The sequence below is a fragment of the Sceloporus occidentalis genome, unplaced genomic scaffold (assembly GCF_023333645.1).
Source record: "Sceloporus occidentalis isolate IW3139 unplaced genomic scaffold, rSceOcc1.0.p SCAF_173, whole genome shotgun sequence".
In the NCBI taxonomy this organism is placed as follows: domain Eukaryota; kingdom Metazoa; phylum Chordata; class Lepidosauria; order Squamata; family Phrynosomatidae; genus Sceloporus; species Sceloporus occidentalis.
In genome coordinates, this window is record NW_028317153.1 from 1,379,735 (window position 1) to 1,394,220 (window position 14,486).

Here is a 14,486-nt window from a genome sequence, read left to right on the forward strand (position 1 = left end):
CACCTGCACGAGGGGGGTTTACAGACAGGGGGCTGCCTATTCTACAAGTGCCTTTTTATAACGATCAGGGCGCTAATTAAACCCATCTAGCCTCCTGACACCTAAAGCCCCCCCCCAGCTTCCCAGGAGGTATTTGGGTCACAGCATGCGCGATGATCCAGCTTTGAAATTATTATTTTAGAGATTTGCGTGAATGCAGTCCCGAGACCCGCTTGCCTACCGGTGTTTATGATGTTTTTATTTCAGCTGCTGATGCTTATCGACAATGAGCGGTCTAGGGGAAAATTCTTTGGATCCTTTGGCTACCGAATCAAGAAAACGCAAGCCGTCTTCATGCGACACCCCCGGGCCCAGGTAAAAGGGGGGCTTTAAAAGGAACATATGTAATAACGAGCCGCTGAACTTCCATGCAAAGAGTGCTGGGAGTGGTGGTCCTATGCTTTCTCCTCTGCCTTTGTGAATCAAACTGCAGAAATAAACTGCATATTAAGTTTAAAAAAAAACACAAAAAAAACTTGTTAGGTTCTTAGATTTAAAATTAACTATAAATGTATTTTTCGATTCCCGCCCCCGAAATAACGTACTTGACTTAAAGATTAAAAAGTGTTTTGTACTTGGATCAAAGAGCTTACAATCCACATGCAGTGAGTAGATGGCGTATATACACAAAAAGGAGTTTTAGGTTCATTCATTCTGCTTTTGTACAACAGCTTATAAGGTTTTCTTATGTCCATTTTTCATTGCGGTTCTGTCATCCTCATCTATTATCACGCCGGCCACTTTGCATAAAGCAGTCGGGACTGAGATGCGTCATTTTTTTTTTCTCTTCTTTTTTTCCTCCCCGTGATATATCACATATGCTAAACGCCGTCTCTGTCTCTCTCCCAGCCTGACCTGCAGCGGTGAAAAGAGAAGACGTGAGCAGGAAAGCAAGTACATCGAGGAGCTGGCTGAGCTGATTTCAGCAAATCTCAGCGACATTGACAACTTCAATGTCAAACCTGATAAATGCGCGATCTTAAAAGAAACCGTCAGGCAGATCCGGCAGATTAAAGAACAAGGTACCGGCACGACGCGCTCTTCGTTTTTGTCTCTGGGTTGTCTGTGCCGGCCGACGAAGGACACCGACGTTAACAAATACATGTTAATAAATCACAAGAATAAAAAAACAGCCCTGAAATGCGTTTAAAAACTGCGTTATATGCGTTATATTATTTATATATATATATAAATTGTCTAAAATATATATTATAAATATAATATGTTAGATATATTATTTTTTCTTTTCTATATTATAAGAATACCTATTATACAGCGCTGCAGAATATGTTGGTGATATATACATCGATTAATAGTAATGTATAGTAAAATTAAAAAGGGATGTGCCGAATATGTATTTCACCTCTGTCAGGGTCACGTAATTCTAGATCATTTCCGAATAACTTCCGCACGTCTTGGGCTCCTGGCCGCTTCCTAGCGTAACGCCCTGGGAGTAGGAGTCCCGAACTGGCCTTAGACGTTCTCTATTGGGGAAGGATGATAGGCTTTGCTTCGGAGCTCGAGGAGAAGCGTTACTGAATACTGAATGTTGGTTTTCAGGAAAATCTTCCTCCGCCGATGACGACGTGCAGAAGGCCGATGTGTCCTCTACGGGGCCAGGCGTGATTGACAAGGACTCGCTAGGACCTCTCTTGCTACAGGTGCGTAAATTCAAGCACGGGTAATAAGCGCTGCTTAGACCGCAGAACCCATTTATTCCTTGACTATCTATTTTTATTATAAAGTGATAGTTTTTTGTGTTTTTTTTTTTATTTCACATTTTTTTGTTTTCGTGCTCAGGCATTGGACGGTTTTCTGTTTGTGGTGAACCGCGAGGGCAGCATCGTCTTTGTTTCAGAAAACGTCACCCAGTATTTACAATACAAGCAGGAAGATTTGGTGAACACCAGCGTCTACAGCATCCTCCACGAGGACGACCGCAAAGACTTCTTAAAGAACCTGCCCAAGTCTGCCGGTGAGTTAATGCGCCACCATCAACGTTCCAACCATTCCTGTCCCTCGTCTCGGTTTAATACGTTCTATAAACCCCCCCCGACGTATTTTGGACCGGCGCGGTCTCACCGTAGATTATCCCGTCTTCCGCAGTGAACGGGGTCCCTTGGTCTAATGAAGCTCCGAGACAGAAGAGCCACACCTTTAACTGCCGCATGCTGGTCAAGACGTCACACGATCACCTGGAAGATGGCGGCGGCGGCGGCAACATGGACAACCGGCAGCGATATGAAACCATGCAGTGCTTCGCCTTATCTCAGCCACGGGCCATGATCGAGGAAGGAGAAGGTCGGTGTCAATACAATGGATATGTAGTTATGTGCACAGTCTGAAACATGTCGGGGTTAAATGGACTGTAATATAAGCACACGTTCCTCCTTGGGGTCCTAAATCTAGAAAATAAGATGTTATCTGTTCATTTTATTCATAATTAACGAAAAGGGGGAAAAAAGGGAAAAGCTATACGGTTAACTTTTAGGTCAAACACTATAATGTTGTCACGGAATTTTGTTGGCTTGATTGATGGGCGTCTTACCCAGATGTCTCTGCAAACCTTATATCAGGAGGTTCAGGCAACTTTCACATCTTAGCAAGAAAATTCCGGACGCGCTCTGCTTTTACCGGCCTCCCGGCTGTCAGAAGGGTGGTGGAGGATGGGAATTTAGCTGCGTTTTAACCCGAGGCGTGTCTATGAAACCAGACGGAGGTCCCGCTGATGCGAGAATCAAAGAATGCTCGCGTTCGGTCCGTGAATACAGTTATTCCCCGTTAAATTCTGCTTGTTCGCGTTCTCGTGACTTCCCCCCCCCCCACTCTCCTCCGATTCTGGTCTCGTTTACCACTTACCCCCCCCCCCCCATTCTCTTATCAGATCTTCAGTCCTGCATGATCTGTGTGGCCAGGCGCATGACGAACGTGGAGAGAGCCTTTACAAGCAACCCCGAAAGCTTTATTACACGGCATGACCTCTCAGGTGAGACGAGGATACGCAGCGATCCGTTATGCGAATTCAGCGTAAAAATCCAAACTGAGCTTTACCAACGGGAGCTCTTTTTGTGACAAACATATGATAAATAGTCTGTCGGTTGTTAAAAACCACGTATTCCGACAGCCCACGCGTGTGCCGGAGGATTCCGTGGGTTTGAGGCCCTTCTTGATTTTTATTTTTTTTTTGCCCTTTCTGGCTTGGGCAGAACTCTTGAACGCTCTCGCTCGGTGAAACGGTTACTCGTATCTCGGCGATACCTTTCTGATTAGGAGACGCGTTTCGCAGTGGGTATCGGGTCGTGTTGGCTTTGGAGCAGCCATCCGTAGCTGAAAGATAAGATTATCTCCTTCCATCTCCTAACAGGAAAGGTGGTGAATATAGACGCCAACTCCCTGAGGTCTTCCATGAGGCCGGGCTTCGAGGACACGATCAGGAGGTGTATTCAGAGGTTTCTGTGTCACAGCGATGGCCAGCCCTGGACGTATAAACGCCACTACCAGGAGGGTGAGTTCAGCTCAAGCAAGTTTAGGGTGTTCGTTATCCCCCCCCCCCCCCCTTACATGTGAGTTACTTTTTAAGAGGTCATCTGCTCTCTAACGTGGCGCGCTCTCGGTTCCAGCGTACATGCACGGACAATCAGAGACGCCGTTGTACAGGTTCTCGCTGGCGGATGGGACCATGGTGACTGCGCAGACCAAGAGCAAACTCTTCCGGAACCCCGTCACGAACGACCCCCATGGCTTCGTTTCCACGCACTTCTTACAAAGGTACGTTGCATCGTTACCAATTTCCCTGCCGTGCGGGGTCCATGTCTTGCACCAGGACCCTGGGTAGTTGGCGCAGGGCAGCTGCGCCCCAGTATAGCTGTCAGGTGCACATAGCTACGCGTGTGTTTGTGTTAATCAGCTGTTGTTTTGCAGAAGGAAGATTATTGTGCTTTGGTGTGTGGTTTTGTGTTCATCTTGTCTTGTAAAACTGCCTTCTGTGTTTCAGGGAGCAGAATGGATACAGGCACAATCCCAACGCGATGGCGCAAGGCGTACGGCCGCCGGTACCTGCGAACCCCAACCCCTCAAACGCCATGAACGCATCTCAGGCCCAGCCAATGCCCCCCCAGAACAGAAGCTACGGCATGGGAGATCCCAACGGCATGGCGCAGATGCCTGGCATGAGATACGGAGCAGCGGGCAACATGGGACCAGTTAATCAAGCCCCCGGCATGCAGCAGCCCCAGTACCAGAACAACAACAACAACTATGGAATGAACATAAGCAGCCCTCCGCACGGCAGCCCTGGCATGGGCGCCAACCAGCCCAACCTCATGGTCTCTCCCAGGAACCGTGGAAGTCCCAAGATGGGGTCCAACCAGTTTTCACCAGTTCCAGGTATTTCTAATGATTTGTTAGTTCCTTGCATTTACCCCACCAGGCATCGAATGAGTGTGTTCCATGGCAGCTAGGTGCTTGGTGGGGTCAGTATGGGCAGCCTTGGTAATATATTTGTATACAATTACCGAGACACATTTTGTCTGTGATCTATCTGGACGTTTAATTTTTTTAACGTTATATTTGTTGAATTAAAGATTTTGGAACCAAATAGGGCGGGGGGGGGGTTACTTTGCGTTGAATCTAAACATCTTCGCAGCGATCAGATAATGTATTTGCTGTATAGTCTGCGATCTTCTAACTAATTATTGGGCGATACTGACTCTGGTGATTGTATTATAATACAGGAATGAATTCTCCGATGGGGGGCTCCGGAAACGGCGGTGGAGGAAGTTTCTCCAGCAGCTCGCTGAGCGCTCTTCATGCCATAAGCGAAGGAGTTGGAAGTTCTCTTCTGTCATCTTTGTCATCACCCGGTCAGAAAGCGGAGAACCCTTCCAACATAAACATGTCCCAACCCGCTAAAATGGGAAACCAAGAGTGCAAGAGTCCTTCCGGCATGTACTGCGAGCAAGGTCAGGTTGAAAGTTCCGTGTGTCAGTCCAGTGGTCGGGAGCATCTCGGGGAGAAGGACGTTAAGGAGAACATCCTCGAAGGGTCGGACAGTCAAAGAGCACAAGCGGAAAGTAAAGGACACAAAAAACTCCTCCAGTTACTGACTTGCTCTTCGGAGGACAGGGGCCACAACGCGATGACCAACTCCAGTATGGACTCCGGGTGCAAGGACTCTTCCACAAACGTTACCAGTCCTTCGGGAGTCTCATCCTCAACATCTGCTGGCGTTAGCTCGACGTCAAACCTTCACGGGTCCATGCTTCAAGAGAAGCACCGGATTCTTCACAAACTGTTACAAAATGGCAACTCGCCAGCCGAAGTTGCCAAAATCACAGCGGAAGCCACCGGCAAGGACACCTTTCAGGAGTCCGCCAACCCTGCGCCTTGTGGAGAAGCGACGGTGAAGCAAGAACAGATGAGTCCCAAGAAGAAAGAGAATAACGCACTGCTTCGATACTTGCTGGACAAAGACGACGTGAAGGACCAGATTACCAAGGACGTCAAGCCCAAAGCAGAACCCATGGACAATAAGATGGGACAATGCAGCAGTTCCAGCCTCCCGACTTCCAGCCAAGACAAAGAGCTCAAAATAAAGACGGAGCCAACTGAAGAGGTACGACATTTTCACATCTCATAGATACCATGTTTCAAAGCAAAAAACAACCCCAAAACTATTGAAAATTCCTCCAATTTCCATCTAAGCGCATCTTTTGTTTTGACTGCACTAGGTCTCTGGAGATTTGGATCACTTAGATGCCATCCTTGGAGACCTTGCCGGTCCAGAGTTTTATTCCAGTCAAATGAGTTCAAATACCGGGGCAATGGGGAACAAGCAGCCAGTCTTCCAGGACACTCCGCCAATGGGTAAGAGCGGTCTCTTTTATACATAGAAACATACGTTTCCATACTGTGAGATCTCTGGCGTAGATCAGTAGACACGCGACTGATATCAGGGTCATAAACCTCATCAATATATATCTATATTTTTTGCTTGTTGCAATTGTTAATCTAAATCACCTTTATTAGTAATAAAAATTAAAAAAAAAAAATCACCTGATACGCTTAATTTTGTTAAATTAAAAATATAAATAAATGTAATCAGACTTGCATTAAATGCTGTTTTCTTTGCAAATTCTGAGTTATGCTCTTTATCTCCGGGTCTGTCTGCATGTGCTGCTCAAAGCAGAGACTCAAGAGCTTTTTATTGTGCTTGGCCCCTAGCCCTCTCCCCACTGACATATCGGGCTCCATTCCATCATGAATAAATGTCCTTTATTGGCAAGTGAATTAATAAGAAATATGTCCTTGTTCTTCAGGCATGAGGAGTCCACAACCTCTACAGATGAACCGGCCTCCCTTTAATCGGGCGATGTCATTGGACAGCACGATGCCAGGGAACGCCACTCCTCCTACGAGGAACGTCAACAACTTCCCAATGTTACAGAAGCAGAACATGAACGTAGGGAGTCCACGGATGATGGACGGGCAGGACAATTTCGGTGTCATGATGGGTACGTTTCTGGATACCCATAAAATATCTCCCACGATAAAAAAAGATTTGGCGGCCAAGGGAGCGATTCTCTGAATGGCGTGTCCCTAAGCAGCCGCTTGCTCTTTTTGCAGGAGGTGGTCCTAACAGAAGTATGAATCCGCCGGCGGAGTGGGGAATGCAGAACCCGGCGGTCAATAGGATGGAGCCTTCAAACGGCGGACCGGTGGGGAGACCGGGGCCCGATTACAACACGTCGATGCCAAGACCCTCTATGAACAGCAGTATGCCAGGGCTTCCAGCCAGATCGAGCGGCATTCCCGGGAGCCGGCCGGGGCTTCAGCAACAGATGCTTCCGATGAGTAAGATTTCGAGTCCAGTTTAGTGCATTCTAGGTTCTCTATCCATCTAGACCAGCTGAATTTTCCATGTGTTTTTTTTTTTTTTTTAGTTGCATGCTATTGTTCTATGGTCCTAATATCTGCTTGTTTTATTGTTTACTAGGACCCAATGAAATGGCGATGGGCATGGGGTCAAATCCCTATGGGCAGCAAGGCCCGTTGAACCCCCCTGGGTCATGGCCAGACAGTATGATGTCAATGGATCAAGGTGGATCTCAAAACAGGTAATGTTGGGTGAGGATAGTAGACTTGTTACCGTTTTGTGATGATGCAGAAAGAATAACTTGGCTGTGCCAGAACGTTGTCACTAGGAGGCAGCAAAGTCCAGGCAAAATCTTTTCTAGAAACATAGAACCCACCTGCAGATCGGCCCCATATCTTGGGTTCACCAGGTAGCGGTGGCAAGCGGTTACGATGTCGTTATGCTGTTGGTTGTTAGAACTTTTCACCGGGAATCACGTGATGGGACCAACCAATTCAGAAAATGCATCATATTATTTGGTCCCGAGAACCATCACATGAGCTTTAAGCCGGTTGGCGTTGAAGTATCGGAGAAAATGCCAACAAAATGATTTGTTGTTTCCAGGCAAATGGGTCGTAGTGCGTTAGACGACCTGCTGTGTCCTCCGTCTACGGTGGAGGGACAGACGGACGAGATCGCTCTCCTGGACCAGCTTCACACCCTTCTGAGTAATACGGATGCCACGGGATTGGAAGAAATCGACAGGGCGTTGGGAATCCCTGAGCTTGTCAATCAAGTACGTCTGTCTGCAACTTCGCGGGCCTCTCCATTTATACTCCAACCGCCATGGTTTTGCGCAGTCAGCGGTGACTTTAGCTCGCTGCTGATCTTTTGAAGTTAGACTGCAAACACATAACTGGATTATTAACGTTTTCCCATAAAAAGCTCGTCTTAAATTTAATATTTTTTCTTTAACAAGGGCCAAGCGATGCCAGAGCAGCCGGATTCGTTCCAACCTCAGGATTCCCCGGTCATGCTCGATCAAAAGCCTCCGATGTACGGGCAGCCGTACCCAGGCCAGGGCTCGGCCATGCAGGCGGGGGGCTTTAATAACATGCAGGGGCAGCACCCACCTTTCAATTCTATGATGAACCAGATGAACCAACCCCAGGGCAATTTCCCGCTGCAAGGTATGCATCAGAGAGCGAGTATCATGAGACCCCGGACCAACATACCCAAACAGCTGAGGATGCAGCTCCAGCAGAGACTTCAGGGGCAGCAGGTGAGCGCGGCCGTAGCCTTCCCTCTTCTGTCTCATCTCTCAACTAGATGCTCCCGCCTTATACACCAATTTATTTAGCCGGGAAGAATGGTTGTACGTAGAGAGAGAAAACTTTTCTGAATCATTTAATTGACGGTTTCAGGGAATTCCATATTTCTGTTCTCAGACCAACTCATAAATATTACTTCCTCCATCTTCATCCTGATACAAAGTATTACTCTGAACATTTTTTATCTTGGTTACCTGTAGGTTTCTCCACTGGTTTTCCTGCACTTTAAGCTGTTCAAGGTTCTACCTATTTGTTACGGGAAGAACATTCAGTATTGTATTATAACCTTTCTTACAATCGCAGTGTTTATGGTTCTATAGAGTACGTCTATTCGGTTTCACGTATAGGATCAATCCTTTGCACAGTTATCCTGTTGGCAAGACAACGCTGATAACCAGAGAGAGACCTTGAATAAAGATTTCCATAAACTAAGTATGAAGGCAGGATATTTAAGACACGGCGTCTTGTTTGGAGACACCAGGTCCATCCTTTGGTAGTAGAACGTTGGCCGAGATGTGGGATGCAGTGGGTTCTGGCCTTTGAAAGCGCACAGAAAGTAATTGGGATTTTTTTTCCCCATAGTTTTTGAACCAAAACAGGCAAGCACTTGAGATGAAGGTGGACTCCTTAAACGCAGGTGGTGCCGGAGTGATGAGGCCCGTCATGCAGACGCCGGTTGGGTCGCAGGTAAGTTCTCCTCGTTTCACCGTTGACGTTCTTCCTCGTTGAACGCGGCCTAGAGCGAGGTTCTTTTATCTGAGAAGGTACACGCAAAAAAAGGTGTTCTAAGTTAGAACGCCGAGCGACCGACGTGGAAAGGCCGGCCCGAATGTATCCCTCTGATTGGTCTCAATCTCCTGCAGGCCCGGTCTGTGACATTTCTCGACATTTCATCAAACTTCCTTCAAGACTTCTCGTTATTGTTGGCAGTAAAAAGCAAGTTTGATACTCAAAGTAATTAATAAATATAGATAACAAAACCCATTTTGGGATGTTTATTTTTTTGAAGACGTGTTTCCCTCGCACCAGCGACACCCTTTTCTACGTTTTGTCTCCGAGGATCATTACATGAGCTTTAAGCTGGTTGAGAAGTATCGCGGGGGGGGGGGGGGCGGCTTCCAGGATTGCTGTGGTTCTGCCGTGGTTATCGGTTGCTCTGTGCGTTGTGGTGACCGGATGTCTTTTTACGCTAGGGATTCCTTAATGCTCAGATGGTCGCCCAGAGGAACCGGGAGTTGCTCAGCCATCACATCCGACAGCAGAGAATCGCCATGATGATGCAGCAGCAGCAGCCCCAAACCTTCAGTCCACCTCCGAATGTTACCCCGTCTGCCAACATGGACAACCCGTTGGCAGGTCCTCCGATGCCTCAAACCCCTCCCCAGCAGTTCTCCTACCCACCCAATTATGGTAAGTAGACCAGTATTTCTGTGTCGTTGTAAGGGCTTCGCTCCAACTTTGTTGGTGATCATCGTCCGTCGGGTGCGGATTTCATCCTCGTTTGGAGTCCACGTGTCTGATGGCCGTAAAGACTGAAGCTGCCGCGTTTCAGCCATGATTATGCCCCCAGAAAGACCGATATTGTGGTGTTTGATGTTCTGGCAAACGTCGCCAAACCAACTTTTAATTTCTCTTTCCAAGGAATGAGCCAGCAGGCCGATCCCACGTTTGGAAGGGTATCCAGCCCTCCCAATGCCATGATGGCGTCTCGAATGGCACCCTCCCAGAATCCTCACCCTCAGACCACACAAATGTACCAGTCGCCCGATATGAAAGGATGGCCGTCGGGGAACATGGCGAGACCCAAGTAAGAAGATGTGTTTTGTCCGTGGCAGAACCAGCATCAGCAACAATAACAAAGATAAATAATGGGGGGGGGGTAATCCTGTAGAGCCTAAAAACAAGAAGTTCAGATTCTAATACAGTCCATCATTTGCTTCCCAGAGTTGACCATAAAATGTTGGGAGTAAAATCTCAGAGGGATGTTTTCATGGAAGGCTGTATTGTGATTTTACATTTTTAATGGCGTCCATGCCATGGTGTCCATTTCTTCCCCCCGCAGTTCCTTCCCCCAGCAGCAGTACAGCCACCAGGCCAACCCTGCGACGTACAACATGATGCACATGAACGGGGGCGGAAACCACATGGGGCAAATGAACATGAACTCCATATCCATGTCTGGGATGGCCATGGGCGCTGACCAGGTACGGCTCGGCGAAGCGTAAGCTCGCTCCGTATTGTTTTCACTTTAACAAATGCTAGAGTTCACGATACATTCACCACCGTGCAGTCTCCATAGCAACCAATGGAGCATTCTACAGGAAGACGCTTATCCGAAGACATTTTAACCCATATATTGAATTTATGTGGAAGCTTTAACATCTCTAACCATTGAGCAGAATATTTATATATTTTTTTTAATTTATTTTTTTAGCAGAAATATTGCTGACGTCACCGCGTTGGCGCAAAGAATATTCTGCCGTTGAGCTAAAGATGCACTATAGAGGGTAAAAAAAAAAAATACAGATATATAAATATATATTTACCGGCAAGATTCTTCTTGCGTTGGCCTTACGGTGGAGAAGAGACGTTTTACTCCAAGCCTCTGTGAATCCGGTACCAGGACTTCATGGAGACCCGCGGTCTGTATCCGAATCCCGCCGTGCGAAAGGACTTCACTTGGTGCTCAGCAGATTAGGACGTGAATTCCGGCAGCAAGATTTTAATATGTAAGACTGTCTGACAGTGTCTCGTTTTTGCAATTTATTTACCAAAATCTGTCTCTTTTACCTGTTTGGCCTCAAAGCACCTGGGGGGGGATCTTATGTGGAATTTTTGTGTGTTAATTCACTTTCCGATTATTGATAATATAGCTTTCTTTTTTTTTAGGGGACTTTGAAAGCATTTAATTTTTATTTAATTGCATTGAAAGGAAAAGTGAAATAAGACCCCATCAGAGCATAACATTTTCAAATGGTTTTAAATTTGTGCAGAAAATTTGCACTTTAGAACTTTTCATTATCCCCATTCGCCCGTTTTTTTTCTTTGCCGGCTAACGTATATATGTGAGATTCACAATATGCCCCAGAAAACAATTCTTTACTGTACTGACCCCCCCCCCCCTTGCCTTTTCCCTCCCCTCTGTCGGTGTACACATTTTTATATATATATATATATGATCTTTGAGGGTATTGTATAATTACATTTTTTAGGTCACTTTTTCAATATAAGGATTTTTATTTTATTATGTTTTGTTTTTTCCAGAGCTTTTAAGACACTTATTTAACCCATTTACTGGTGGAGAGTGTTAGTTTATGTTTCATAAGAACAGGATTAACGAGGAAATGCTGCTTAGAAACACGGAAATTTATTTTATTTTTAAATGTTTTTTAAAGAAATGGAGGCGGCTGCTTGGAATTTATTAAATTATTTTAATCCCTATTTGTTTTGATCTTGCTAGAATATTCAACCTGGGTGATTCTAGCAACTAGACTTCGGTTCATGCGAGGAGCCACCGTATACTTAGGGGGTCATGGGAGCTGTTAGTTCGTTAAGTAACAAGGTTCCCGGTCTCGGCAACTTAATTAGAAGGAAAATTTGTTGTTTTTTTAAACCGTATTCCCCCCAAAACTTTTCATAGATTATAATATCAGGAGGAATAAGGAAGATTCTCCTGACTTCAGTCCCAAACCCAGTGGGGTACGTCACTGGTCCTGCAATACCGTTTTTTTGTCAGATTCCTAGTACGTCAGCGGTCGCAGTTTGGCTAATGGTTCCTTCCTGTAAATAAGTCCAGGGTTATGTTTTTTCCTTTTCTGTTTTATGATTTGAGGTGTGATATAGAAATATATTATCTGTTGAGAGTTCCCAACATTCGTAAGCAGGTGATGCCGACCCCCAAGGCTTGTCTCTAATTACTGATTATTTAGAACTTCAGAACTTCTCCTGTTCTGAACACTTCCATCTCTTTTGGGGACCACACACAGTAGACTGCGACTCTCTAATGCTCAGTCCGTGGCTTGTTCTCAGCCTCTGAGCGGGTCGTTCCTGGTTTAAGTACGAAGCAGCCGCGTCCCGAGAACAGAACCGTTCCTAGAAACCAACTCGTGATTGGTTCATAAACCGGAATTCTGCCAATTTATTGTGACTTCACTTAGAAGAAAAAAAATCTATTTACCCTAAAAAAAAAAAAAAAATACCCTGATCCTCATTACCTTTTTTTCCAGAAACTACAGTACCTCAAAGTTTTTGGGGTTTTTTTCCCATTTCAAATAATCTTTCCGTTTACCCCCAAAATTTAGTTTTTTGGGTTTTTTTCTTGCAGAAATTCTATGGCAGTCAGAACTAGAATTATATTCTTAATATAGAATAACCAGGGGATACCCCATGTAATAATATATATATAATTCACATCTTACATTTTGATAACATTTCAAATCCTTCTCGGGAAGCGACGACCCCTTTTCCCCTCCAAAAATAAATAATGAGATTGTGTTTTTCAGTTTTTACAAAGAAGCTAATTATGGTTAATATCATCGTTCTCCAGGACAAATTTTAGAATATCTTAACGACACCACACAGTTCCCTCCAACTTAGTGCTAGAAGAGCGTCTGTAGATAAAGCAATAATCTATTTTTCTGTGCCTTCCCCCTTTTTGCTAATGATTGACGCAGCTCAATACATACATAGATTTTCTTATTTTATTTTTTTCTGCCGAAAAGGCATGAAAGTATTGCCTCTGGTAGTAAAAAAAAAAAGGGTTTTTTTTCTTTTTTACATAATTGCTACGTGTTGAGCTCATTCTGTGCCAGATGATGTGGTCTGCAGAAGCTTTTGTGTAACAAAAATAATGTCTTTATTAGAACCTGTAAAACTGTATATTTACAATAATGTGTAATAATAAAATGCATAGTATCAATTTTTTTATTTATTTTTTTTTTAAACCCTTCCATTTCCAGAAAAAAGGCTTGGGGAGGTTCTAAAAAAAAAAAAAAAAAGTGTATTTAAAAAAAAAAAAAAAATTTCTTTCTCTTGTTTTGTCTAAAAAATGTTTTCATATTTTTTATTTTTGGGATTATCTAGATGTGTATAGTTTTAAAACGCTGTTAAGAATTGTACAGATTGTATTGTGTGCAAATTTAGCCATATTAATTCATGCTATAGATAATATCGCGCTTCTCCTCGTACCATCTTTCTTGCGTAATAATTTGAAGATTATTTTATGAGCATTAATAGAAACAGTTGACTTCTGCTGCCCACTTTAAATGTACATTTTATTTTTTAACCGAGCTTTTAATGGCATTCCTGGCAACATCATTATGGATTTAATAATATGGAATTAAAGTATTTTATTAAAAAAATAATTTCATGTTATATATTCTATATAATATGAAATTATTTTAATTGAATATTTTCAGCATAGCAAATAAAAAAAAATAAAAAAAATCCTAAATGTGCAGCCCACCTATTAAGGGGAAATAAAAAATAAAAAAAATAAATAAATTCCATGGCTAAAAATATATAATTTCAATTTTACTTCATACAGGAATCTAGGTGCTTATTGAGTCTTTTTAGTAAATAAGCTATTCCATTGACCAGGAAATACCTTATTCAAACTTTCTTCTTCCTGTTCAGTTGTTAAATCCCCCCCCCCAATTTGCCATTGGGGCGTAGAAAATATTTTAATTAAAATCTACGTGGCGAAATGTACAGATTTTATTTTAGATTAGAGCGCAGAGTTTTACAGATTGCAACAGTTTGTGAAATCAGAATTCCGAGGTAGCAATATTTAAAAAATAAAATAAAAAAAATTCTCAGGAGATGCATTCGGTGTTGAGTGTACAGGAGATACGAGGACGTGCTGGTTGTGAGCTATTCTGACGCCTCTGATTTGTCCCTTGATGTTAATATTAATGTAAATAAAGGTTTCTATTTAAACAGCGCGACCTGTCTGTTATTTGGTATTCTTCTGAGTTTTGTCGAAATACTAAATTCTGTTACTAAAATAAATTTTTCTTGTTTAGCCTCTATTCTTCCTGCTTGGGTAAATGTAACAGTTTTAGAACAAAATACAACTGTAATAATGCATCGAATGTGCAGAAATAATTCATTCGCATAGAACGTTGCTTCATTCGTCATTTTGCTTAGAACTCTTGCTTTTTTTCATCACATGACAAATAAGTACCAATAGGTCATCCCCATATTATAAAAACTCTACGCCTTTTTACAATTTTTATTACACGTTCAGACATAAGAATAAAATT

General features: G+C 43.8%; 1 protein-coding gene across 1 annotated transcript; it reads left to right on the top strand.

The window, feature by feature from the left end:
* The first annotated feature begins 265 nt into the window (after nucleotides 1-265).
* LOC149279292 (nuclear receptor coactivator 3-like) lies at nucleotides 266-10,448 on the top strand. Its single transcript, XM_089501395.1, has 20 exons — nucleotides 266-354; nucleotides 889-1,061; nucleotides 1,600-1,700; nucleotides 1,840-2,014; nucleotides 2,146-2,340; nucleotides 2,924-3,025; nucleotides 3,404-3,544; nucleotides 3,660-3,807; nucleotides 4,034-4,425; nucleotides 4,773-5,653; nucleotides 5,769-5,904; nucleotides 6,357-6,551; nucleotides 6,664-6,891; nucleotides 7,034-7,154; nucleotides 7,517-7,688; nucleotides 7,872-8,174; nucleotides 8,806-8,910; nucleotides 9,417-9,633; nucleotides 9,865-10,030; nucleotides 10,286-10,448. Exons 1-20 carry the CDS (start codon nucleotides 266-268, stop codon nucleotides 10,446-10,448), a joined length of 4,203 nt encoding a protein of 1,400 aa, XP_089357521.1.
* The last annotated feature ends 4,038 nt before the right edge of the window (nucleotides 10,449-14,486 follow it).

What these genes read in the sequence shown, in the direction of transcription:
- LOC149279292 (XM_089501395.1), top strand. Translation starts at nt 266, where the DNA reads ATGAGCGGTCTAGGGGAAAATTCTTTGGATCCTTTGGCTACCGAATCA. An exon ending in TCCACGCACTTCTTACAAAG is followed by an intron (nt 3,808 to 4,033) that starts GTACGTTGCATC and finishes TCTGTGTTTCAG; the next exon opens with GGAGCAGAATGGATACAGGC. An exon ending in CTCCTACCCACCCAATTATG is followed by an intron (nt 9,634 to 9,864) that starts GTAAGTAGACCA and finishes TCTCTTTCCAAG; the next exon opens with GAATGAGCCAGCAGGCCGAT.